Consider the following 26,549-nt stretch of genomic DNA (forward strand, 5'->3'; position numbering starts at 1 on the left):
GCAAACTCCATTTGGGATGAAACTTGGCATGTGAATAGGGGACCAAGGGGTCTACCAGTCTACAAATTTGGACCCCATCCAACATGCCACATGGCAGATTTTTGGGCCAACCATATAGCCTTTCCCTTACCTATTATTATCCTTATTATCTTTTACTATTTGAGAGGGACTGAGAGAGATGTGGCTCAAATCTCCATTCAACTTGCCTGCTTTGTAGAAATCCAGTTGCCTTTGAGTCCTTCAATTCCAGCGCATTCAGCCCCCAGTAGGAATCTCTTTGAGAAAATATTCAATGGAATCCCAAAGTTTTCCCACGAATGTCTTATTTTGAGGATGTGTGTGATGTGCGTATCTATACCTTTGTGGCATAGACTGTGATGAGATGAGAGAGCCCAGTGGCTCTCTCTCCAGAATCTAAGACTCAATTTCTATCTTAAAGGCAAATGATGGAAATTAAAAATTGCACATGCATCTTAAATGACACCCCAAACATGAAGAGTGTTTCAAAGGCTCATTTTTTCTGATTTGAAAATTTCTGTTTTCTCTGATTTTTGTTCTTTGAATTTTTGGAAACATGCATGCTACATAAAGCCTGTTTTTCTACTAGATTTGTGGCATTTGTCCCACTTTTCCCATTTCTGAAACCTGAAAACAACTTTCAAAAGTGTGTACAAATGTAACCTAAATCTAATTGGAGTATGACACTCAAGTTTCTTGTTGATTTGGAAGTTTAGGTTTTCCTGGAAATTTCTGTGTCACTTGAAATTGCAGTTACTGATGTTTGAAATACCAAGATTAGATCACCAATATTAATCCCAGATCAGAGGAGGAAACCTAAAGCAAATCTGAGAATAAAGTCTAGCACTGGAAGGTCAATTGATAGAGTAGGAAATTAATACTTGAATGATGATAAAACAGAGTATGATAACAAGATAAAAAAGTGACCTAGGTTTCCCACCAATCAGGATCAGATTCTGTCTGTCCAAGTAGCTTAAAGCCATGGCTGATTCCCTCAGTAATTGCAGAACATAAACTTCAATTCAATAATTTGTGAGGAGCCTTGGCTCTACAAAGAGCAAATAGAAAAGTAACTAGTCGATTCCTAGTCTGAATAGGAAAGTTAAATCGTAATCTAATTAAAAGAAAAACATAGTTCAACCTAGGAAACTAACAAATCAAATTGGACAATGCAATTTAATACTTGAGTAGCTAAACTACTAAGCCCACAGATGGGCTGGAACAAGGCCATGACTTGGGCTGGACCACCTAGCCCAGAGCTAGGCCTTCAGTGGGGGGCCTGCTGGCCCTTTTTGCTTCCTACGGCAATATTTCTTCAGCTTCTTTGTCTCTACATCACTGGGCTTACAAACGGGTTCGGCCTGGTCCACAGAAGTGATACTACATCAAGAAATCAAAACAATGACCACCCTATACGGATACCTATGCCTCTATTTTTGTATAGACTAAAGCGAAAGTGAATAGGCGAATGTATTCTACCCAATTTAGCAGCGAACCTAAAATGAACTTCCTTACACTCCCACATGACTGGTCTGACTTCTTTGGAAAGAAAAACTAATAACCCCTAGACAAACTAAAGACCCCTCTACTCATTTGAAACTTCTCATTTGGGGCCCCTTTTATTAGACGACCGTGGGTCTTTTCTGCTCACATGGGCAGGGTACATGGCTTTCTATGTGGAGGAGGTATGTACAGTAAAGTTCTCTTCTTGGCTGGCTGCCTGATTGGTAACTGGACATCTATGCGTGCTTCTCATTGTTATGCCACCTGACTATTCCTATAAAAGGGAGTTCACTTATTGTTATTCTTGAAGTTGTTGTGAACAAATCGATAGGGACAGTAATAAAAAAAGCAACCTAGTGCATGAGGCTCCTGCTACTGCAGGGTCTAGGAGGGGCAAATGTATGCATCTTTACCCCCTGCTTTGCAGGAGAGGCTGTTTCCAAGTTTCGAGCCTGTGACCAACATGTTGCAATAGTGCAACTTAACCGTTGTGCCATAGATTCTCCCACTAAATCAATAGGTACAGTAATATTAAGTATAAATAATAGTTAAGGGGAACAAGAAAAGCTTCTTTTTTATTAACTCAAACTGTGGAAGAAAAAAACAAAGTTCTTCAAAAAGACTATTGAATGTTATTTTAGTAAAACTTTGTGATTAGGCAGATTTATCTTATCTTTTGTGAAATTGCAGGAAGATGTTGAACTTCCCGATGTCAATGGTGTGATAGAGGAGAAGACCTTGGTCTATTGGAATATGAGGTTGCTGAACTATTGGAAATCGTCCCCTTATTATATTGAAGCGACAGCCCATTCAAGTAAGCTATAAGTAGTAAGTCCATTAATTTTTTTTTTTAGATGTCTTTCACTTTGTATGATGATAATATATAAACATACCGGTGACTTGTTATAATACTGATATGGCATTTTTTTCTCTTACCTACAAATATGCTCCTGGAACTGATTTTTTCTTAAAAAAATTGTTTCAGAGGAAAGAAAGTGATAATGTTCACTTCTAGAAAAACAACATTCAACTCCTCATGTTTGAGTATCAAATTGTCACTTATTATGAAAATATGAAGTTAGGAGTCATGGGAAGCAATACAAGCTACTGTTCTGAATTTATTTCATCCTTGAAATATTTGTCTTAAGAGGGAGAGGAAAAGTCACTTTCCTTGTTTTCACTTGGCTAGTCTTTATTTGGTTACAACGCATACTGCACTGGAACTGCTTGAAACATATCCACAATCCACTATTACGATCCATCCTGATTTGAGTAGTTGTGCAACGGATATGATAGAAATGGTTTGAGAATCCCAAGGTTTTTACTTAACACCTTTTTCTCTTACCTTGTACAAATGGTAGCATGAGGATATGATTCCTTTGTAAGAGTAATTTTGTGCAAAGCTGCAGTCTTTAAGGGATCCTAGGCACTTTCTATATTGACAATGAGTGGTGTTCATAATCTTCTGTTAGCAGTGTGTTAAGTATTGATATGTATCGACCGTATCAGTCTGATACATATTACATTTTGCATCATCAATACCAATATGATACACGGTACAAAATGGGAAAAAGAACAAATGTTTTTTATTGGCCTGTATCAACCCATATCGGTCGATACAACCCAAAACGGGACAATACAGACCGAAACAAAGGCTTTTGCATGGAGTCATTCTTCTGTTTTGAGGTGGAAAGTAGCGATGCAATCTGCCATCATTGCCACTGCCAGAGAAAATGCCATTAGCGCGAACTGGGGAAGAGAAGTGAAGAGGAAGCAGCAGAGTGGCAGATAATGCAATCACAACCGCCATCGGAGGAGTTGGAGGAGAAGAAGAAGAAGAAGAAAAGTGTACCTCTTTCTGATCATTAGGATCTTCTAGACGAATGAGATACCCGACTTGTACCGGCGGGAGAAGGACAAGGGGTTTTGTTTGTGACTTCAAGTTGCAAAGATAGGAGAAGTGAAGAGGAAGCAGCAGCGGCGCAGATGTGCCTGCGGCAAGCATCATCACCATTGTTGGAGTATTAATTGAAAAGCCTTGAGCTCTCTCATTTTTTAATACCTGCAGAGGTTTAGAACAAGCACACAAATCATAGAGAGAGAGAGAGAGAGAGAGAGAGTGAGATCACTCATATTCAATTATAATTGTGGTTTCTGATCAGTCCTCTATATCGTCATCTATTTATTTGAGAGTCTTCAAGGAGATCATGGTGTGTTTGCAGCAATCTCTGCTGCTTATATTGCTGTTATGTGGTTTGAATGTGATATCTAATCAACTAATGACTGAAGACTGATCCTCATTTGGATCATCAGATCTAGTTTTATACAGTTTATTGGTTTCCTTTTCTTTTCTTTCTTTCTTTCTTTCTTCTTCTTCTTCTTCTTTTTTTTTTTTTTTTTTCTGCATCTGTCTCATATATGGAGATCCAGCCGTCATTAGTATCAAACTTTGCAGACTTGTGCCTTTGACCTTGTTTTTCTCCTAAATCAGCTCATTTCTTCTTTGCGGTTCTTTATTCTTTCTTTTATATATATATATATATATATATTAAGAATAGGGAAAATGTTTTCTATCCGGGAGCGTGGCCCCTGCGGCAGCGCCCTAGCCAATGAGAGCGCATACTCGGGCATTGACTAGGAGGGTCGGAGTGGTCATTTTGCATCCCCTGTGTCTGGGCTCAGGGGTGTGCTGCTGGACAGAAAACACATCCCCTTTTATATAGGGAGAAAGAACCTTACCAGTCTGGTGTAGGCAACACTAGCATGCGGGGCCAATGGGAGGGCACATGAGAGCATCTTTAGCGCACGAGGCAGGGGGCAATGTGGTCTTTCTGCGCCCTCCTGTTTTGGCCGTAGGCAACACCAGACTGGCAAGGATCTTTCTACCATATATATATGGAAAAATGTTTTCTGAGGGGGAGGTGTGGCTCCTGTGCCAGACACATGAGGTTGAAATGACTGGCCTGCTCCCCATGAAAGGGAAAATGACTCATCTATGGATGCTTCCTTGTGTGCTCCCATTGGCCCTCATGCACCGCAGGAACAACACTTCCCCATAGGAAAAACTACCCATATATATATCTTATCCTGCAATAGGATTTCATGTATGAGATCTGAGGCTGATGTTCTGGTGGCCTGATATATGTTTACATGTGTTGGTGATGCTATCTTTTGCTTTGCAATAGATTTTGTCAATGTTCACTGCGTGGAGTATTACAACAACAACAATAACAACAACAAAGCCTTGTCCCAACTTAATGGGGTCAACTACATGGATCCAAGCAAGGACAAAGAAAAGGAAAATTAAAAGCGAAAGGAAACATATCATAAAAAACAGTAACGAAGTAGAACACAGCTAGATCGGGTCTACTACTTGGATCTTAGTCGTCCACTCTGCTATATTCAAGGCCATTTTCGGGACAAGCCTAATATGTGCATGTATGTCCTTACTACTTCTCCCATAGGCATTTTTGGCTTGCCCCTAGTTCTTTTAAATATTTCTATTTGGATGACTAGATCAGATCACTCTGCTCCTTACTGGTGCATCTGTTGAACATGGCCATACCACCTCAAACGTCTTTCCTAAAGCTTATCATGAATTGGAGAAACTCCCAAATCAGCTTTAATACGTTGATTCATTACCTTATCCTTCCTAGTTTTTTTGCACATCCATCTTAACATCCTCATCTCCACTACACATAGCTTATCATTATGCCGCTTCTTAACTGCCCAACATTTTGCCTTGTACATCATAGTCGGGCATAGAACTATCCTATAGAATTTTCCTTTAAGTTTTACAAGGACACGTTAGTCATACAAAACTCTAGACACTTTTTCACTTAATCTATCCCACTTTAATTCTGTATGACACATCATCCTCATCTTTTTTTTTTTTTTTAATGATAGATCCCAAATATCTAAAATAGTACATTTGGGGAATCTCTCTTCCTTCAATTGTCTCTGCACCGCTATCCATCGTAGTGTGACTAAAGTTACACATCACATACTCTGTCTTTGTTTTACTTATCTTAAAGACTTTTGATTCCATGGTTGATCTCCATTGCTCCAGTTTAGCATTGAATCCTGTTTTTGTGTCATCCAATGAAACAATATCGTCGAAGAAAAGCATGCACCATGGAACCTCATCTTGAATGTTCTTGGTCAACTCATCCATAACAGGCACAAATAGATAAGGGCTTAAAGCTGACCCTTGAAGCCCAATAGTAAGTGAAAATTCGCTACCTTGAGCACATTTGGTTCTCATACTAGTCACCACGTCAGCATGCATATCGTTAATTATATCCACATATTTACTTCACACTTTTTTCTTCTCTAGGACATGCTATATTAACTCTTTAGGTACTCTATTGTATGACACATAATCCTCTATATCTTTTTTTTTTTTTTTTATTAGATCCCAAATATCTAAAATAGTACCTTTGGGGAATCTCCCTTCAATTGTCTCCGCGCCGCTATCCATCATAGTGTGACTAAAGTTACACATCACATACTCCGTCTTTGTTTTACTTATCTTAAAGACTTTTGATTCCATGGTTGATCTCCATTGCTCCAGTTTAGCGTTGAATCCTATTTTTGCGTCATCCAATGAAACAATATCGTTGAAGAAAAACATGCACCATGGAACCTCATCTTGAATGTTCTTGGTCAACTCATCCATAACAGGCACAAATAGATAAGGGCTTAAAGCTGACCCTTGAAGCCCAAATAGTAATTGAAAATTCAGCATGCATATCGTTAATTATATCCACATATTTACTTGACACCTTTTTCTTCTCTAGGATATGCTATATTAACTCTCTAGGTACTCTATTGTAGGACCCAAGGATTAAAGTATCGGTATCGGTCGCCGTATCGGTCGGTCAAAATTAAGATACGTATCGGAGGGTATCGTATCGTATCGGAGATACCCTAAGATACGCACATAAATGGATAGGGAACACATTTTTATATACTTTTGCATAAAAAAAATAGTTAAAAAAAGCTATATATAACATGTAGAATGCATAAATATTTAAGTAGAGGGTATCGTATTGATAGACAAATATATTGAGTTGAAAATGTTCAAAATGATGAGGTTTGAGTTTCTTACAGTTTTTTCTTTCCTCATTGCCATTGCCACTGTGATGAGTGCCGTGAAGAGTGTCGTGGTGGTTCAAATCCTTGGCTAGGACCTTCTTCTTCAATAGGAGCAACTACGATGATATTCTGCACTTGTCGAATATAGGCACAATATTTATCCCAGTCGAAATATTTATGGTAGTGAGTCTCCCATTCATTGTAGAAAAATTAAATGTTTTTTTATGGAAGTTGTAGATTAAATGTTTTTAAAGAACATATAAAAAATAACAAAGTGTGGACCAATATATTTGAGTAGATCTAAGAAATAAAAAAAAATTGAAACCCTCACTTTTTTGGGGAAAAAATGTGGGTTTCATTTGAAATCATGTATTTAGTAATTATAAGTTATGACATTAACTAAATTTTCTGAAAAAAAAAAAAATTTGGGGATTTTTTTTTTTTTAAAATTAATTTCAGAATAAAAAATTTAAAAAAAAATATTTTTTTGAGAAAAATAAAAAATTTCCATGGAAGTTGTAGAACACTTGTTTTTACATAACATATAAGAAATCTAGAAAATTGTTGGTGAGAGTGTGAAGTGTTTGTTTCAAACAACAAAAAATTCACACTTAAGTAGCCATATCGTACCTTCGATACGTACCGATACTCTCGGGAATTCTCAGATTTTCAAAAGTTCGTATCGTAGAGTATCGTACGTATTGGTACCGATACGGTACGGCACAATACGATACGTACGATACATCGCTATACAAAAAGAGGTCCAAAATTCCCCGTAGCGTATCGGTATGTATCGTGCCGATGCCTACTGATACGGATACGTATCGGCCGATACGGCACGATACGCACCGATACTTAAAACCATGGTAGGACCTTTCCAGGTCAATAAAGACCATATGGAGATCTTCTTCGTAGTTTTGTAGGTTTCTATGAGTCTCCCGAGTGAGTAGATAGCTTCTGTTGATGATCTCCCTGCCATAAAATCAAATTGGTTATTTGAGATAGCTAGTTTTCTTCTCAAGTGGCCTCCAATAACCTTCTCCCAAAGCTTCATAGCATGGCTCATAAGTTTTATACCTCTATAGTTATTGCAGTCCTGAAATCCCCTTAATTTTTGTAAATGTCAACTACAAGGTTTCTCCTCCACTCGTTTGGCATCTTCCTTGTACTTAGAATCTTATAAAAAAAGTTGGTTAACCATGACATCCCGCAAAGGCCTAAGTTCTTCCAAACTTCTATTGGGACTTTGTGTGGGCCTAGAGTCTTTCCTGATTTTATCTTTCTTATTATATCGTTTACCTTAGCCACTCCAATCCTTCCTTCTTATATATCTATGGAGTGTGGGGTCTTGGTGAAGAATGCACTCTTCGAGTCTGATTCACTCGAGATGTCTCCATTTAATAGCTTGCAAAAACAATCACCTCATCTTTATATTCCCATGCATGGAGTATTGATTTCAAATTTATGATGAAGATTTCTCCGTTCTATCATCCCTGATGATGTAGGTAGGGCTGTCAAAAGGAGGACTCGAACTGACCAAAACATGGTTCAGTTCTGTCCTAAGTCTGGACCTGGTTTAGTCCCATCGAGCCAGCCTTGTTGGCCCCAATTTTGCACTTATGCTGGTCTGCTCTTGCAGCCATCGAAGCAGCATAGCAGCTCCTTGAATAGTGCATATTTTACTTCCCTAATTGGTCTTCTAGAAGAGCCCAAACAACTAGCCCAAGTAGCCATCGATCCAGCTTGTCCAGTAGCTTCCATAACTGGTGTTACTGTTCATGTAAATAGTAGCACATGAACATTATTTTTCTTAGCAAGTTTTGGTCTTCAAAAGAATCTTCTAGAAGTATGCCAACTATCCCATCTAATTTGGAAGGAAGAAGTCCAGAATAGTTCAAGATTTGCCTATCAATTTTAGTAAGATTTGTTTCCTTTTTCGGTTTTTCTTGGTTAGCTAGTTATTATTATTTGTTAGGAGATATTAGATTAATAGGAGTTTCTATTTTTATATTCACTTGGTTAACAAGTAGTTTGATGTTAGGAAAGTCTATTTTAGTTTCCTATTTTTATTACTTTCTAGTTGTAAGTTGAACTCACTCCTTTATAAGGAGCTGCTGTAATCAATTGAGAAGTGAATGAAGATTTGAGTTAACAAAAAAAGATAGCTTATGCTATTGTGTTGTGAGATGCAGTTGGGTGAGATGCCTAAACCTGAGGGATGAGATCCCATTCACTAATTCTTTTCCACCCTTCTCAACCCTCCATCAGTTTTTATTTTCTTCTTTATTCCAACTTGTGAGAGTGTTTTGAGAGCTATTACAAGATTATTTGAAGACTTGGAGCCCTTCAAGATTGCTGTTCAGAAACACACACTGCCTATCGATTTTCAGTTACAAAGCTTTCCCGGGAAGATGTTTGAGTGCATAACTTCCAGACCTGATCTCTAATCAATGCAGGATTTTGAGGGTTTGTTGAGGATCTTAGGAGGACCACTTGATCCAAATTTGACGATCATCCATCGCTTCCAGCCCTAGTTCTTGAAGAATCACCAAAAGTTTCCTTTTTCTTTCAACCAGCAGATCTCTCAATCCAGCCAGCATTATTTTCTCAAAATTTGATGGCTTATTTCTTCTTATAGGATCTCTAATCGATCCAAAATTCAGCTCCATCTGAGTTGTGATTTGTGAGTAATCGGCATCTTCTCTATTCAGCCAGAATTTCATATCCTACCTAGGATTAGGATCACTTGTTAATCTTACATTATTTGGTATCAAAGCTAGCCAGACCAAGGGTGGAGCCGTATAATTTTCGTGAGAAAATTTCTTCATACATCTTCTATTGAATGGGTAGATGAATTGGACGTATACTTTGACAACTACAACTTGACAGAGATGCAAGGATGCAATAACTTCAATATATTTTCTGCCAGATGAGTGATTGTGTTTGAATACAATGGAGAGTTCGTGAAATGCAACTTCAAGCTCAAGGACGTGAGCCTAGAACTTGGGAAGAGATGTAGTACGAGTTGGCGGGCATGTACCTATCTAAACATGAACGAAGAATGTACTTCCTTTCACCAGATTTCCAAAAGCCACCCATAAGTGACAAGATTGCTATTGTCGAGGCAGAGTTGGTCACTGATGTTCCTATCGGTGGGATTCATGTGGATGAAATTGAAAGCGACATGGTCACAATGGTAGACAAAGTGATCGAACCCAAGGAGACTAGTGCTACAACCACTTTGGTGATTATGGACAGCCAAGCGGAAGATCCTAAAGGGTTCGAGATTGAAGCAATGGTTGACGAAGTCATTGAAGAGACTGTGAACAACAAGGAAAAAGGAATTGAAGAGCCTAAGTTTGAGGAAGAACACGTAGAAGATGTGCTAGAAGACGACTCTGTGTATACATTTGAAGACGTTAAAGTTAAGCACGTGGAGTTTGTCATCCTCTTGAAGTACCTTGAAGAACATCAACCGTGCTTATACAACTACATCCATATATTCAAGGAGCTACCTGAATTTTTCTACGCTTTGATGATGGACGTGCAACACGTGGAAATCCTCCATACCCTCTACAAAATTCGAGGACGATTTTTTTCAAAGAGGGGGAAAGTTGATGTAGGTAGGGCTGTCAAAAGGAGAACTTGAACGGACCAAAACATGGTTCAGTTCTCTCCCAGTCTGGACCTGGTTTAGTACCGTTGAGCCAGCCATGTTGGCCCCAATTTTGCACCTATGCTGCTCCACTCCTGCAGCCATCGAACCAGCATAGCAGCCCCTTGAATAGTGCATATTTTACTTCCCCTTTCTAAGGCGTAGGCGATTGACGCCTTCTATTTTGACATTTATTTATGTCAAATATCACTTAGTTACTTAAGATATTATTCATAAATAAGCAAACACCTCCTATTTGAATCCAATAAAAATAGTTTAAAAATCAAATTCCAAAAGGATAAAAGGTCAACTCCTTAGTCCAAGAACAAAAACTGGATTTTTTGTTGGAAGGGGCGATTTTCAACTTTCAAATGTTGAGATTTTTCTCAATTTTGAAAATTTTATAAATCTTATCATGGTAAAACATTGCTAAAAATCAAAAGTTCGGTAAAATAATCGTTTGTTTTGATGTCCATAAAATTATTTTCATTCATGCGATTTTAAAAGCATTCACGCACTTTAAAATAAGTTTGACCAGAACATAACCTTGTCATTACTGCTCAGATTTAAGTAATCTTAGACTTGTTGGAAATCTGGTTTTGTGCTATACTTAATGCAAAAAGTCTGATGTAAAAATAAAATCATTTGGCTAGTCAAACTTATTATAGAACAAGAGCATATCTTTAAATGTCGATTTTTTATGACTTAATGTGACTTAATTTTGAATTTTTACTGATTTTATGTGACTTAATGTTAATTTTTGATGACTTGATGTGGCTTAATGTTGATTTTGTATGATACAAGGTATCTGTAGCTATACTAAATAATGTCAGAAAAGTGGAAAAATAAAAAATAACAATTGTTCACCTTGTTCGCCTTAAGGTGGGTGCCTTGTTGCCTAAGCGTTTAGGCAGCCCTCCAACGCCTTGGCTTGCCTTTACACTGTGACAACTATGGTGACCAATGGAGATGGGTCTTGTTTTCTAGCCCAAGCCTAACACCCTTGGCCATGGGTTTGAAGTTTGCATGGAAGTTACCAGTGAAGATAGTTTTGTTGTCAATCCAAAATGAAGATAGACTGCTCATTTTGCATATTTAACTTCCAACCCATGCCTAGAGAGAGATATTTGCAGTTCATATAGTAACACTTGTTTTCTGATACTCCTTAATATTATTTCACTAGTCTCCTGAGTGAGATTTCAGGTATATATCTGATTCTATCACTAAATACTCCATTGCATTCTCACATTTTCTCTGCTTAGCTTTATTTTCAAGTATACATCTTTGAAATCTTGTGTTTCTCTCATGGATGCTACTTTAGATGACTGAACATAGCACTGCAATTCTAAACAATTTAAAATAACTTAAAATGTAGGGTGAGTTTCAAACTCTGAGTTGTTGAACTAAAGAAGCATCAAGAATTATCTCAGGTTTAATTTTACATCATGTTTTAATTGTCATGATGACATAATAGTGATGATGACTCCTTGAATTCTGGTGTTAGAAAGCCAAGATGCAGACATAGAACGGTATTCTGACAAGGGCAAGCGTACTAAAACAATGATGCGTCCTCCTCTATCACAGCATTTAAAGCTTAGTTCTGCTTATTTTCCGTTAGAACTTATCCAAGGTTTGTAGCCTAAAGGACTTTAGTTAGGTGACATTCAAAGGGATGTATTTTATTTTGAGTCACTGTTGAATTCTCATTTCCTTGATCAATTACTCTTGCAATTGGTCACTTGTCAGGTAAAAGTCGAGTGCAGCATGACCATAGGAAAGTGCGATGGAATCCAGAAGCAGGTTTGATGAGAACTGGTTCTCTTAATCTTTTCCTTATATAGGTTATTTATTTATTTTACACACTATTTCTCTGACTAGTGTTCACGAGCTCTGCCTATACACCCAAATCATGTGCATGCAAATATAAACAATTATGTTGAAGTTTCCTTCTTGTGGCTGATGTTTTATTATTTATTCTTGAAACTCTCCATTGAGTAGGAGTAGAAATACCAGACATGAACATAACCTGTAAAATTCGCGTCAGGGTTGGTGGTTATGAGTTTGGGTCAATTTCGGGCTGACATGAAAAGAACAGGTCATTTTCTTTTTCACGTCAAATCCAAGACACAGAAAATAACTTGTCTAATCATTTTATTAAGAAATTTAGCTGCGGTTGTAAAGGTTGTGATACTGAATTTTCATCGTATTTGATGTTAATCAATTAAATAAAGGATGTCCTGCACTCTGAACAACAATTCATTAAAAGAAAAGGCAGAAAAGACGAAAAGGTTATGGATAAACTGTGCATTTACAGAGTTTTGCATCCCAAGGGCATTCTAAAGTTCTGACCATTCTGGCTTCTTATGAATGCCTATGTACTTTAAGTGGTTTTACCAAAAAAAGGGGAAATGGAAAAGGAAAAAATATATATATATATATATTGTAAAGTTGAAACTCCAGAACTCTGAAATTATTGTTGTCTTTGCTCAGATTTCCAGCTTCCAAGCAGGATTTGATCCAATTTGATGCACTGCAACCTACCACTGCAAAAAAATTTCCTTGGATAACAACTTGTGGCCTTTTACTTTCAAGGACACTTTAAATTTATGACTCTTTTATTCCTGCAAATATCCTAGTTTCTTATCCTTAATTGGGATTTGAATTTTTAACTGAGCATTAGATCTAACCATTGAGAATAATTTACCATTTTGATCCTCTACGTATTTGTGCGTTTGTTCAATATCTATGCCTGTGATTACAATTATGAGCATTTACTTTTAGTATTCTAGGAAATTTGATCTTATGACTTGAAACTAAAAAGGTTTTCTTTGTGTGGCAGACTTACAGAAGTTAGATATCTTTGAGAAGCTAGAGCAAAAATTCCAGGTATTTAATGGTTAACATTGTCAACTGTTCTCTTACTCTTGGCTTTTAAAAATTAGGTAGGTTTTACTTGTAAGAATGTTTTGAAGCACACATTTTCTTTAGGTCCTGTGCCTATTACAACACTTTAGAGGAGTGTTAACAAGGTGTACGGTGTATCATATGGCTAGGAATATTTTAGACTAATTGGTTTTTGTTTTATGTCTAGTTATGTAAGTTAGACTTTAAGTTGTGGGGTGTTTATTGTAATTACACCCTACAAAAAAGAGGAGCTGACTGTAGGGTTTTTACTATTTGTTGAACCTACCACATGGCTTATCTTTCTCTCTTCGCAATCTTCTTCTCCTTCTCACTACTGTTGGTTATGTATACCTTATCTCTGTTACTTGGTATCAGAGCAAAGTGATAAGTGATTATCATCTTTGTGTTCCTCTGTTTTGAGAGTTCCCTTTTAGTGTTCGTTGTGGTGTGCAGCCAACTGCTGCCTTTTTAAGATGCAGTCATTGTTTATAAAATATAAAAACGAGGATCTTTTGTTGATGAAACCGGCTTGATCTATTGCTCCCTGCGATAGGCTTATTTGTTTGCTGTTCTGTGATTTGCGATGGGTTTTTCGCTTGCTGCCTTGTGATCTGTGATAGGAGTATCACTTGCTTGCTGGTTCTGAGATATGGTTTGTTGCTCTCTCTTTAACCTCTTGAGATCTTCATGAGATGATGTGAAGGTTATTTGGTAATGTGCATGAAGGCTGCTGAAACAGGTTGTATCATCCCTTGTGGCACCGCTGTTTTGGGTTGATTTCCAGCATCTGAATGTTTTGTTCTCAAGGTCTAACCATTGGATTCCTGAAATATTTTTGAGGATCATATTAGCTGACTAAGTATAGCCATCGACCCAGTTTTTGTCCTGATCATCTATTGGATTTGTATATTCTGCTGGTTACTAATTTCTGCAATTCTCAAAATATTATTGTGTAAGTATGCAACCATTATTTCAGCCTATCCCACAGTTGGATCCTTATCAAATTTTAAGGGTTTGTAACCCCAACCACCTAGGACTATATCTGACCTGTTTTGATCTAATCCAAAGTTGTATATTTTTTTATACAATGGGTGATTCAAAAACTTCTGTGGATTAGGTGAATGTTCAAATCACTAGCATTAAACTGAATGGTGCATCCAACTACTTTCTATGGCACAAGTAGTAGGGTATATTTGCCCGAAAAAAAAGAAGGTAATATATAATGCCAAAGGAGAAGTAAAATATTTGATGTTAAAACATCCCTCTGCAGATTCTAAAGACCATGTGGAGTGGATGCGTGAGCATGACACTCTCCTTGTGGTTATGAAACAACATGGATTCCTCTATTTTAGTTGGGCTGCGTTTGGTAGCGTTCCAAAAAAAAATGTTTTCTGGAGTTTTTTCGTTCTATGGGAACAAAAAATGGAATAAAGCGTTTGGTGCATTTATGGGTGTTTCGTCTTTTTTAGAAAAAAAAAAGTGAAAAAAAATGCTAAAAACGAGAATTGACAGAACGACAAAAGGTAGTTTCATTGTTCCAGTTTCGTTCAAAAAAAAAAAAGGGCATTTTGACACAGAAACTGAAATTTCCGTTTTTGACACGAAACATCGTTTCTGTTACCAAACGCAGCCTTAATGTTATGTATCACTCTACTGCAAAAGGTGTTTCGGATGATGATGTAGATCGGGCTGTCAAAAGGCGAGCACAATCTGACCAATTCTTGGTTCAATTCTGTACCGGATCTGGTCCTGGTTTGACCCCATCGAGTCGATCCACATTTGGGGAAAAATCTGGTTTCCTTCTTGGTCCATTGATCCAGCACAGGACAGCAGGGCAGTCATTTTTCTAGGATCGAGCAGCATCTTTCTCCTCCAGATTTTGTCTTGTGAAGATCTTCTAGAAGGCCAGCCAGTTGTCACCTCAAATTGGAAGGAAGAAGGCTCAAGAAGGGTCCTTCTACAGTCCATCGATTTTTTTTTAGTAACTTTAGGATTTATTTCTTTTTGGTTTTGTCTTGGATGACAATTTATTTTTATCTGTTAGGAGAGATTAGCCTTTAATTCTTAGTTTCTATTTTATGCCCTTAGATTAATTTCCTTTTATGTGTTAAACAAAGTAGGTAGTTGTTTATTTTCTTGTCAAACAAGTAAGTCATCAACTTAGGAGGCTAGAGTAAGTTACTTATTTTATTATTTTTCTTTTTTGCTAAAGGCTTCAAAGCCTATTCAAGTTGTAATTGATTCCTACTTTGGGACAATTTTGAATTAATGAAGATTGAATTTATCTTCATGGCTGAGAGAGTCTATTTGAGAGGGTTAGATGTCTAAGAATCTGAGAGGGTGAGATGCCTAGGAGGAGTTAAGAGGCCTGACCCAAAACCACCATTCTTCTTCCCCTTTCTCAAACCTCCATCACTTCTATTTTCTTCTCTTTTGTTTCTTTATTTTGTGTTATAACTGTTGAGTGGATGTGAGGATTGTTGAAAGTTTGTTACAAGGGTCATAACTACCTGGAAGATCTGCTGCTATTGCTGACTCAGAAGACCAACCGACACCCTCTAACAAGGAATCTGGGCAGCAACTTGAGTTCCCACATCTGCCAGCTCATCAAGCCATTAATGCCTCCCTTTTGCAGGTTCATTAGGACCCCATTGAAGATCACTCGACCAAGAGCAGGACTTCAACAAAAACTATTACAACTAATTATTAGAGATTCCCCAAATCCATTATCCGGTCTTTGGAATCCCTCATGTCGGCTTTCCTTTGGAAGGGCTCTGATTCAGCCCAATTCCTTCACCGCATCAGTTGGGCTCATGTTTGCACCCCTAAAAATGGAGGGATGCATCAAGCATGCCTCTGCAGATTCTAAAGAAATCGTCGGATTTTTCCATTTCATAGGGAATGGATTTGGATTGACATGACCTTTTTAGAATCTTCTATCTGTGATACAGTTAGGAAGTCTTCAATGCCTCCACCAATCAAATTTGGATGGAGCGTAATCTCAGGAAATGAACCTCCAACTCTAGGCCTCTCCAAAAGGTTTGAAATTCCATTTCCTTTGACATCAAAGGAAAATTGTCTGCTTCTACAACTACTTGTATTGATTCCTCAAAGAATAGGCATATCGTTGTTTACTAGGATCTACCCCACTTCTTGTATCTGGTCCACCTCTCTCTCTCCTTGAGGTGTGTTCCTTGTATTTTCTCTTCCCCTCGGGGCCTTGTACTTTTCTTCTCCTTTGGAAGTGAATTATATTATTCACAAAAAATAAAAAATAATAATTATAAATAAATAAAAAATCTTTGGAGATTCTCAAGAGTTTCCTGTTTCTTGCCCTAATTAGGCAATTCCAGATCTCCCTATTGGCTGGTTATCTAAAGCTCATCTTGTGAAGGATATTTAGACATCATACAAAGGTTCTTCACTTCAATTTTGAGCACCATCAGGATCTTCTTTTTTTTGGTTCTTGAAGGTTTCCCGAAAGTTTCCTTTTTGTTGCAACCAACATATCTCCCAACTCAATTACCAAAAATGGACCAAACTATAAGTGTTTGTTGGGATATACAAGAACACTCCATTTGATCCAAAGATGAGGCGCATCAAAGCCACAGTTTGTTAGCTCTCAAATTTCTCCCTATTTAGCCAGATTTCCAGATCCTGCATGGGATTAGGTCCTATGTGATTTAGTATGACATCAATTGGTATCAGAGTCTAACTATAGATGGAGTCGAAAGTTTGTTATTTTTCTGGTCCTTGATTGGATGGATGATCTAGAAGACTACCTTGACTACTACAACTTGACAGACGTGAAAGCTTCTATTTGCTTGCTGCTGAATGACCTGAAAGAAAAGTTCTCCAAAAGAAAAACCGTCTCAGGTATGACTTATATGAGAAAATCCTCTTCTTTAAGAAAGGTGATGAATTAGTTGGTGAATATTATTGTACTCTAGAAGGCATGTGGGAGGAGCGTAATATATATCAGCCCCTCACCGATTTTTTTTTTTTTTTGATGAATAAATAAATTCATTACCAAGAGGAAGAGAATATACAAGGAGGGAGAAAGGGGGGGTTAGACTCGGCTAGCAACAAGAAGCTAAGAAAAAGCATACAACCAACAGATCCAAAACTGGACCAGCCAAAAACAGAACAACAGCCCGAAAGGGATGGAGCTACAGGAGAGGGGGATACAGAAAAAAGGGGGGGGGCTAGGCACGGGGAATGGTATCAACTTGGAGGTTCCAAGAGGCAATGATATGTCTGTTCTTGGGGGAACAAAAAGGAAGAAACAAAACTAATACTCCGTTGCCGGGGATCGAACCCGGGTCACCCGCATGACAGGCGGGAATACTTAGCACTATACTACAACGACTTCTTGTTAAATTAGTTATAAGTGGCCCATGTAGGTCACGAACATCTCACCGATTATTTAGAAGTACTAAAAACTCAACATGCAAAATTTCAATTGGCCAAATTTATGTCTGGCTTGAATGTTGATCTGTAGCTCGTTAAAAATCAATTGCTTGCTAGTGATCAGGTTCCTTCCATGAATGAGGCCTGTTGCATTGCATCCAGCGTTTTGTGTTACCCTCTCTCTCCAAATTTGATGTATCTTCCTTTCCAAGGAAAATTCTGCCTTTGTTGCTAGAAGTCGTGGTCGTGGTCGTGGCTTTGCATTTAATGGAAGATGTCATGACTTAGGATGAGGACGTGATAATTATGTAGGTTATGCACAGCAGCCTGGCAGACAACAAACTGATCAAGCCATATTGCAGTGTTCACCCTCTGGCAAGGGTTAATCATACTGTTGATAAATGTTGGATTAAGCAGGAAAAACCTCCATGGGCACAACAATTTGCTATCACTTCAAGGACTGACGTGAATTCCAATGGGGTGTCATCTACTGACACTAATCTTGCTTCTTCATCTTGAGGTGGTTACTTGGTTTCCTTGCCTTATGACGATCTGGTTAATTAAATGCTGAATATTCTCCGACAACTTGAATTATCCACTGCTATATTAGCCCATTCCGGTGCTGCTACACTTCTTACTTCCTCCTCATCTAACTCCTGGGTTATGGATTTCGGTGCCTCATCTCATATGACTTTGACATCTGTACTTCATGTACACCGGTTACCTTTAAGTCTTTTGCCACTTAGTCAACTTACTAAAACACTAAATTGTTTTGTTACTTTCTATCCTTGTTATGTAGATCTCAAGACTAGGGTGATGATTGGTGGAGGGCATAAGAAGGATGGCTTTACTATCTTGATGGTGCTTCCTCTACAGTTGCCTCTTCTATTTCGTGATAAGTTCTTATTGTCATTATTGTCTGGGTCATTTGTCGCTTCCCAATCTTTACCACATGGTTCCCAATTGCAAGTCTATTTCTTAGATCGAGTGTGAGGCATGTGAACTTGGAAAGCATCATCACACTTCCTTTGCTTCTTGTACTGAATTTAGAAGTATGCCTCTATTTTATTTAGTCCATTCTGATGTTTGGGGCCCGTGCTGTGTAAAAATTATCTAATTTTTCTAATTTTGTTGCCTTTATAGACAACTGTTCTTGGATGACATGGTTATATTTGTTAAAAGATAGTTCTGATTTGTTGTCTACTATTAAACAATTTTATATTGAAATAAAGACAGTCAGGCACTTTTTTGAAGAGTTTTTCATTGAGATAATTCTCTAGAGTACACGTAACGTGAAATTCCTTCCTTTTGTTCTAAACATGGTATAATAAAACACACAAGTACATATGCACCACAATAGAATGGTGCTACTGAGAGAAAAATCGGCATTAACTGGATATTGATTGGTCCTTAATGTTTCATACGTGTGTTCACAAGCATTATTGGGACGATGCTTCTTTGACAGCTTGTTATCTTATCAGTCATATACCTTCCTCAGTTTTTCACAAGCAGTTCCTGTTTTCTGTTTTATTCCCTCATTCCTCTTTGTTTGGATTACCACCTCGGGGGTTTTATTACACTTATTTTTTTTATAATTTCCAACCAGGCCTTGATAATTTATCTCCTTATGCTCTTAAATATGTTTTTCTTAGATATTCTTATACTCAAAAAGGTTATCGGTGTTTTGATCTTATTAGTCATCAATGTTTTACTAGTGCTAAGGTCACTTTTTTTTTTTTTTTTTAAATACTCCATATATTTCTGCTAAGGGACATGATTTGGAATCTGAATTCACTACTACTCCCATACCTGCTTTGCTTCCTTTGGACGATTCTCTGACTCCATCACGATTAGTGCCTTTATAGGTATACAAGCATCTTCCAACACAATCTTAAAGGTACTCACTCATGTACTCAAAGGTCATTTATTACTTATCCTATTGCTCTGTATGTTTCTGCTTCACATCTTTCTTCCTTTCTTCATACTTTTGTTTTGTTTTGGTCTACTCACTCAATACCGAAAAATCATTGAGAAGCAATATCTCATCCTGATTGGAAAACAATTATGGACATGTATGCATCGGTTAGTTGCCAAACCTGGATTCTAACTAATTTTCCTCCTACTAAGGAGCTTGTAAAGTGTCGTTGGGCATATACCATTAAGTATAACCCTAGTGACTCTGTTGAACGCCTGAAAGACTGCATTGTTGCTAAATGTTACGCTCAGACTTGTGATGTTGATTACTTTGAGACTTTCTCTCTTGTTACCTGCCTTAACTGTCAGTGTTCTTATCTCCTTGGCGTTTAATCATTATTGCCCCATTATTTCAGTTTGATATAAAAAATGTTTTCCTTTATAGTGACTTATCAAAGGAGGTATGTATGAAGCAACCTCTAGGGTGTCTTGCTTAGGGGGAGAATGCACAAAATGTCTTTTGCCTTCACAAATCAACCTATGGTTTAAAGCAGTCACCACGAGCGTGGTTTGATTAGTTTAGTAAAGTTATATTTGGTTGTAAATTCTTGCAGTGCCATGTAGATCATTTTGTATTTGTTCGTAGTCGAGGTTCCCAGGTGATTATATTGGTGGTAGTTCATGTTGATATCATTGGTTTTGGTAATGATCATTCTGGTATAAAAGATGTAAAGTCCTATATAGAACAACATTTTCAGATTAAAGATTTGAGGGTTCTTGGTATTTTTTGAGAATTGAATTTTTTTGTAGTAGGAAAGGGTATCAGTTTATCTCAAAGAAAATATGATTGACCATTTGACTGAAACTAGAATGTTGGGTTGTAAGCCAGTTGATACACCTATAGATCCCTTTCAAAAGCCTGGGATTCATAATGACAAAGAATTTGTAGATAAAACATTAATTCTAATGATTGGTTGTAAACTTGTCTTATTGTGACCAGACCAGATATTCCATTTGTTGTTGGTGTTATCAATCAGTTCGTGGAGAAACCTAGACAGGCTCATCAGGAGGCATTGTGCCGTACCCTAAGTACGTTAATGGTGCTCCAGGGAAAGGATTTATTTCCAAACATCATGGTCGTGTTGATATTGTTGGTTATTCTGACGCTTGCTTAGGCTAGCGCTTATGATGATCGGAGGTTGACTACTGGAATTGTTTGTTTGTTGGAGGTAATCTTGTTACGTGGAGGAGTAAGAAACAAACTACAGTGGCTCGGCTAGTGCCGACGCTGAGTGTAGGGCCATGGCTCACATCATAGCAGCTGAGTTGATGTGGTTGAAATCTCTTATCCATGAGCTTGGTTTTCTAGTCAACAAGCTTATGGATATGTATTGTGACAACCAAGGGCCCGCTTGATAACGTTTCAAGAAACTCATTTTTGCCGTTTATGTGTCTAGAAACAGCAGAAACGAAACAAAAAGCGTTTGATAAAACTGTTTCTTTTCACTTGTTTTCAGAAATAGAAATAGAAATTTCTACCTATTTATGGTTCAAGAAATGACCGAGGCGAAACAAGTAGAACTTGTTTCGCCGTTTCTGGAAACGACTCGTGGCCATTCTTTCGTTGGTTACTATCGACTTCCAGAAACATGACTTATCAAACACCTTCAATTCCATTTTTGTTTCTAGAAACAAAAATTTATGTTTCTAGAAACAAAAATTTATGTTTATGCCGTTTCTTGAAACAGAAACGGCAGAAACGTTATCAAACGGGCCCCAAGTTGCTACCTATATTGTTAGTTTTCAATCTTTGATGAATGTACCAAACATATTGAAGGGTGTTCCAAGTTGGACATATTGATCTCTACTCCATTTGTTTGATCTACTAGGCAGCTTGGTGATATGTTTACCAAGGCTTTGTTTCGAAATGTTTTTATTTGAGGGTGTTCCAAGTTAGACGTGGTTGATATTTATGCTCCAGCTTGAGGGGGAGTGTTGTTAACAAGGTGTATAGTATGGTAGGGAGTATTTTAGACTCTAGTTATGCAGTACAATTGAATCACACCCAAGTGGTGGGTGTTTATTTAAATTACACCCTACATATGGTTATTTATAAAAGGGGGTGCTACTGGTAGGGTTTACTATTCATTGAACCTATAGGATAGTGTTTCTTCTCTTTCTCTTTTCTATATTCTTCTCCTGCTCACTGTTGATGGTTCTATTTATCTTATCTTTGTTACATTCTTTACATGTCATTTGCAAAGTCTATTTATTTCTACTACATTCTGGAGTTCCCATAATTTGTTCATGCTTTTATTGCTCCTCATTAGGCCCATGTTTAGCTGGGACTTCTAATCCTCTTTAAAAATCTTCAGGTTAAAGATGAAAAGGGTGAGAAGGAAAAGAATGAAGATGAAAATGATGATGAAGATGAAGAACAGATAGAAGAGGAAGAGGAAGAATTCAGTGATCCTGACGACTATGAACAGGTAAAAACCTGAAATGTTGTTGCTTTTTGGTATATTTGGTTTTGAGCCAATCTTTTTTCTGTTCTGGTTGTGTAGTGAATGACTCAATTGTTGCTCATATGTTTGGTTTACAAAATGTGACTCATCCCTTTGATGCATGGACTTGGGAAAATATTGATACATGCATGATTATGTCTTGTCTTTTTGTTGTAGCTTCTTGCATTGTGTTTACACTCTTCTCCTTGTCTTTTCCATGCCTTCATTTTTTGCTTAGTCAGATGGGCTTTATTCTCCCCTTACATGCCATACTAGCCAAGTGAAGGGGCATGGTTCAAATTCTTCCTCTATTGTGTGCACTTTAAAGGAGGCCAGTCTCTTGTCATCTGATTACTGGATGCACGGTTGGACTTTGTTTTCTCTGAGGCTTTGGGATTTTGTTCTATTCGTAGAAGAGTTATATTACTAGGAGTCTGTAGCCCCATCTGAGCCATTCTTCTTGCCTCAAAACCTCCTGCCTTATTTGTCTACGCCAAGTTGTCAGTAGCAAGCTTCTACAAGTATTTGTGCCTTTTTTCCTGTACAAAGGTTGGTTGAGGTTGAAGCTGGTTTAGAATTGATAACCTAAGATGTTTGCATTGGAATTGAGTTTTGTAAATCCGAGCAGGTGAGCATACTGTTGTTATTTTGTTGCTACTGTCATCTAAAAGGAGGAAAAAAGATAAAGGGGGAGGGGGAGGGGGAGGGGGAGGGGGAGGGGGCAGGGGAGAGGAGAGTTGAACTTCGTTGGTTATCTGAAGTATTATAAAATTAGAGATAGAAATAGAAACCTATTAATCTTTCCAGTAAACCATTTCCTTCTGTCATTATCATTGTCTTTACCTATTATAAAGCAATTGTTTGATTGGGTAGTAGTGGACCTGCTCTCCTTCGTTGTACTTTGCAAGAACAGATAGGATGGGGATGTGTTGGATTTTGGATAGGATCAGAGGAAGCATTTTGCAAATTCTTCACTTGAGAGCACTATCTGGACATGATCACTGCAGTCTACTTCTATTTCTTTCTACCAACCCGGTTTGTTCATATTCTGTGTCTCTATCTTGCTGTTATTGTCACTCTGGTTTTGTATGAGGGGGATCGCTAGCGTTACATGCAACCAGGTTTTGTGCTGGCATTATCCTGGTAACATTTAACATCTACTGATTGATATTCTCTCTGTTTGCCATAACTCACCCTTAATATGTCGTGCAGAATGTTGATTTCGATGATGATGAGGATGATTTCAACATGGATGACGGCAATGATAGTAAGGAATTCTTGGCTGATATTTAAGTGGTTGTTTTTCCGTTCTTGTAGCAAGTTAGTGTGCTGTTGCACTGATATTTTTAATCATGTTTCTAGAAGGCTTTCAATCATTGTCAGCTAGCCAGTTCTTGATGGTTTTTCTCACTCCCACCCCCCAAAACAGATGAGGCAATCTATTAGCTGGATGGCTGCCAGAGTTTTTTACTTGTACAGCTTGGACTTGGGCAATTTTTGGGACTCTCTCAACAGAAAGTGAAGCAAGAAGGGAAAAAGTCTCAGTACCTGTGATTATAACCAGTTTTTGGTGTAAATAACTTCCCAGTCATTCAGAATTTAATCTAATTGGTTAAGAAACTAGCTACCTAAAGCATACATCTATCCATCTTGGAACAAAGAGCATTCTCTTATCAGAGTATTAATCTTTTAGTAAAGGAGGTGTTCACTTAACAATTTGATGATGTAACCAATAGGCTCAAGGAGTTGGGAGTCGGCCTTGTATCTGAAAATTTTAAACACTACTCTGCATCCGCCTTATCCATGTTCTGTTTATGTTGTGAAATAATTAATTTTGCAAGCTTCATTAGACCTATACTTGTGTAGAAGAAGAAGCTTTTGCTAGTTCGAATGCATAAGAGGGATATGATTAGTTTTGCAATTTGATTGACAATATTGAAGGTTAAAACCATTTTATATCCCCCGATTCATCTCTCTCTCTATAGAAAACATTGCTTTTACTACATTAACTAAAAGGATTGAAATGAAGGGTTTTAACAGGGCCAGGCAACCCTGGGTTCCCTTAGCTGGGTCCAAGTCCGACCTTGACTCGGTAAAAAAACTTCAACCTAGGCCCAACCCTATGAGGCTCAGTTCAGCACAGGCCTGCCTGACTGGAGAAGACTGGGTCAGGATGGCCCTGATTGACCTTGACCCTGGTTTATTATCTAGGGTTGGGTATACCTTAATCTTACAAAATTAAAAAGTCATTTGACTTTGCATCTAAATCTTTTGGAATTGAAAAGTAAAATAAAAATTAAATCTAAAAAACATTATTAGATAAAGAAATTTCAGTAGTTTACATGATCATGGCTGATAATGATTATTAAATTAAAAAAATTGACCATCGAGCACTCAATAAATCATGAGTCGGGCAAGGTTAAATCAGGGTCAAAAGTTAAGGTAAAAAAATATTATTTAAAAAGAAAAGAAAGGAAAAAATATATATATTCTCAGTCTTTGGTTTTCAAAGAGAAAAAAAAAAAAATATGAAAATTAAATTCAATGGCAATAATATGCCAATTGAATTGAGCATATGGTGTACACCATAAACTATGAAACACATAAACTAAACTCATAATTACTAATTATCTTCGTTACCAAAAAGGTAATAATAATTAATTATCTTCTCCTCTTGTTGGAAAATCCTGCAAATCGTCCCCCTTTCCCTGGAGTCTTCTCCTCCATCTCAATCCCGAAGTTCCACAGCAATAAACCCCCCCCTCTAGAGAGAGAAAGCAAAACCCCTTACTTGTCTCTCTTCTATTATGTGTCTTGCTGGTCCTCTCCACACAAATTAGAATTGATTAGATTTTGGAGAGTTTGCAACATTGTACAAAAGTGGCAGCGGTTGATCTATCGTTTGCCAAGGTTGCCTCTGCTATAGAGGCAAAATATAAGACATGTTCCGACTTGGGTACCAATCTACATTTTACATCTTTCATGGATTTATATGCAAACAAAGATAAAGGTGCCACACTTGGTGGCCAAAAAAACGTTTTCTATATCAAAAGAAAGTTTCTGGCCGATGAGTTGGTCAATATTTCCGTCAGAAATCCACCCTCGCTTTTTTTGCATATTATGCTCCAAGCAAAAGAGCCTTGGCGCCTCCTTCAATAGAATCTCATGTGATTAGATAGTCTGTTATTAGTAGATGTCTCTCCTTTCCTTCTAGTGACTCTATTGCCCAACTTGTTATACCTTCCTTAAAGTTTGTGATTACAATACATACGAATATATTACAATTAGGCGTAGGAACCTCCATAAGTATATCCTGATGCTAAGTTTGATGATGGTATTTAGGTGGTAGGTCTTGGAATATTTGTGTCTGTTTTGGCCACTGGTCACTGGTTTGATATATCCATAGGAGAGCCAGTCCCAATATTTTGTGTGGGTTTTGGTTTTACCTTACTAAAGATGATATTATTCTATGTTGTAACATAAAATAATGACCTCCTTGGCCACCAATGTGAGTGGAACAATTAAGTTGTTTACTTTGGATACATATGTAGGCTTGGGCACTTCATATGGATCCTGGATAGGCAAGCAACATATCTCATTTTATATCTTCTATGGAATATTTGTTGGCTTACAATGATATCATATTTCAGAATTGGTTAAAATCCAACTAGAACATCATTCATGTTTCGAAGGATCTTTTTTATTCAACTTTAATTCCTTGTTATTTGAGTTTGGACCGTACGAGAATTCACACTTGAAATCCACTCAATGTGAAAGCTTATTGTAAGAAAGAGACATCGAGTGGATTCCATTTATGGATCAAGCTTCGTACGAGGATGGTTGTTGTATGAGTACTTGATCCAAACTCGAGTTGGAGGAGTAATTAGAGACCATAATGGTTCATTCATTCATTCAAACACACATCAACTTGCCCACAAAATATCCCACATCTTAGAGCATAAACAATGCACATGCACCACTTGCACAGATAAAGTGGACATACGCATCATATTCCAAACCACCTCACACCACCATAAGGGCAACGAGAGAGACGGATGAGAATGAAGAGATAGCATCTTTTCATCCAATTAAGTAACACAAGAACCATTTCATGCTCTTAATAAAGGCATTTTTGACCCATCTACTTGGTTTGAAAGTGACTCTTACGGTGATTAACATTATTAATCATAAATTTACTGTTATTCCATGGAGAACCCAACATATTATCAAAGCCCTACAGATCTCGCTTTCATCGACTAAGGTTCCATCATGCCCTTCGGGAAGGAAGTGTTGTAGCTGATGTTATTTCTTCTTGTGGAGCTTCTTCCCAACATGCACAATGTCTTATGGGATTAGTTCCACCTTCTAGTATTTCCCTTTTGTTGTACTTGGAATCTTCGAGCTTATTCTGCGTTTATGAATAATCTTACTTCCTAAAAAAAAAAAAAAATCCTTAGTTATCCTTCAATCTATTAGTGAAACCTCTCTCCAAGGGATTGTGAAAAATGTTCATTCCACTAGAAATATTCTTGTTATTGCTTCGA

General features: G+C 37.6%; 1 protein-coding gene across 1 annotated transcript in view; it reads left to right on the plus strand.

Moving 5' to 3' along the window:
* Positions 1–23,858, plus strand: part of LOC122079522 (DNA-directed RNA polymerase III subunit RPC7-like) — a 32,594-nt gene extending 8,736 nt beyond the window's left edge. The window contains exons 3-9 of the mRNA XM_042646055.1: positions 2,212–2,335; positions 11,778–11,903; positions 12,020–12,073; positions 13,113–13,159; positions 21,877–21,990; positions 23,218–23,272; positions 23,435–23,858. Of these exons, the coding sequence (XP_042501989.1) occupies positions 2,212–2,335; positions 11,778–11,903; positions 12,020–12,073; positions 13,113–13,159; positions 21,877–21,990; positions 23,218–23,272; positions 23,435–23,451 (537 nt within the window). The 3' untranslated portion in view covers positions 23,452–23,858. The remainder of the gene's footprint in view (positions 1–2,211; positions 2,336–11,777; positions 11,904–12,019; positions 12,074–13,112; positions 13,160–21,876; positions 21,991–23,217; positions 23,273–23,434) is intronic.
* Positions 23,859–26,549: the final 2,691 nt, after the last annotated feature.

Source organism: Macadamia integrifolia, chromosome 5 (genome assembly GCF_013358625.1).
Source record: "Macadamia integrifolia cultivar HAES 741 chromosome 5, SCU_Mint_v3, whole genome shotgun sequence".
NCBI classification, from domain to species: domain Eukaryota; kingdom Viridiplantae; phylum Streptophyta; class Magnoliopsida; order Proteales; family Proteaceae; genus Macadamia; species Macadamia integrifolia.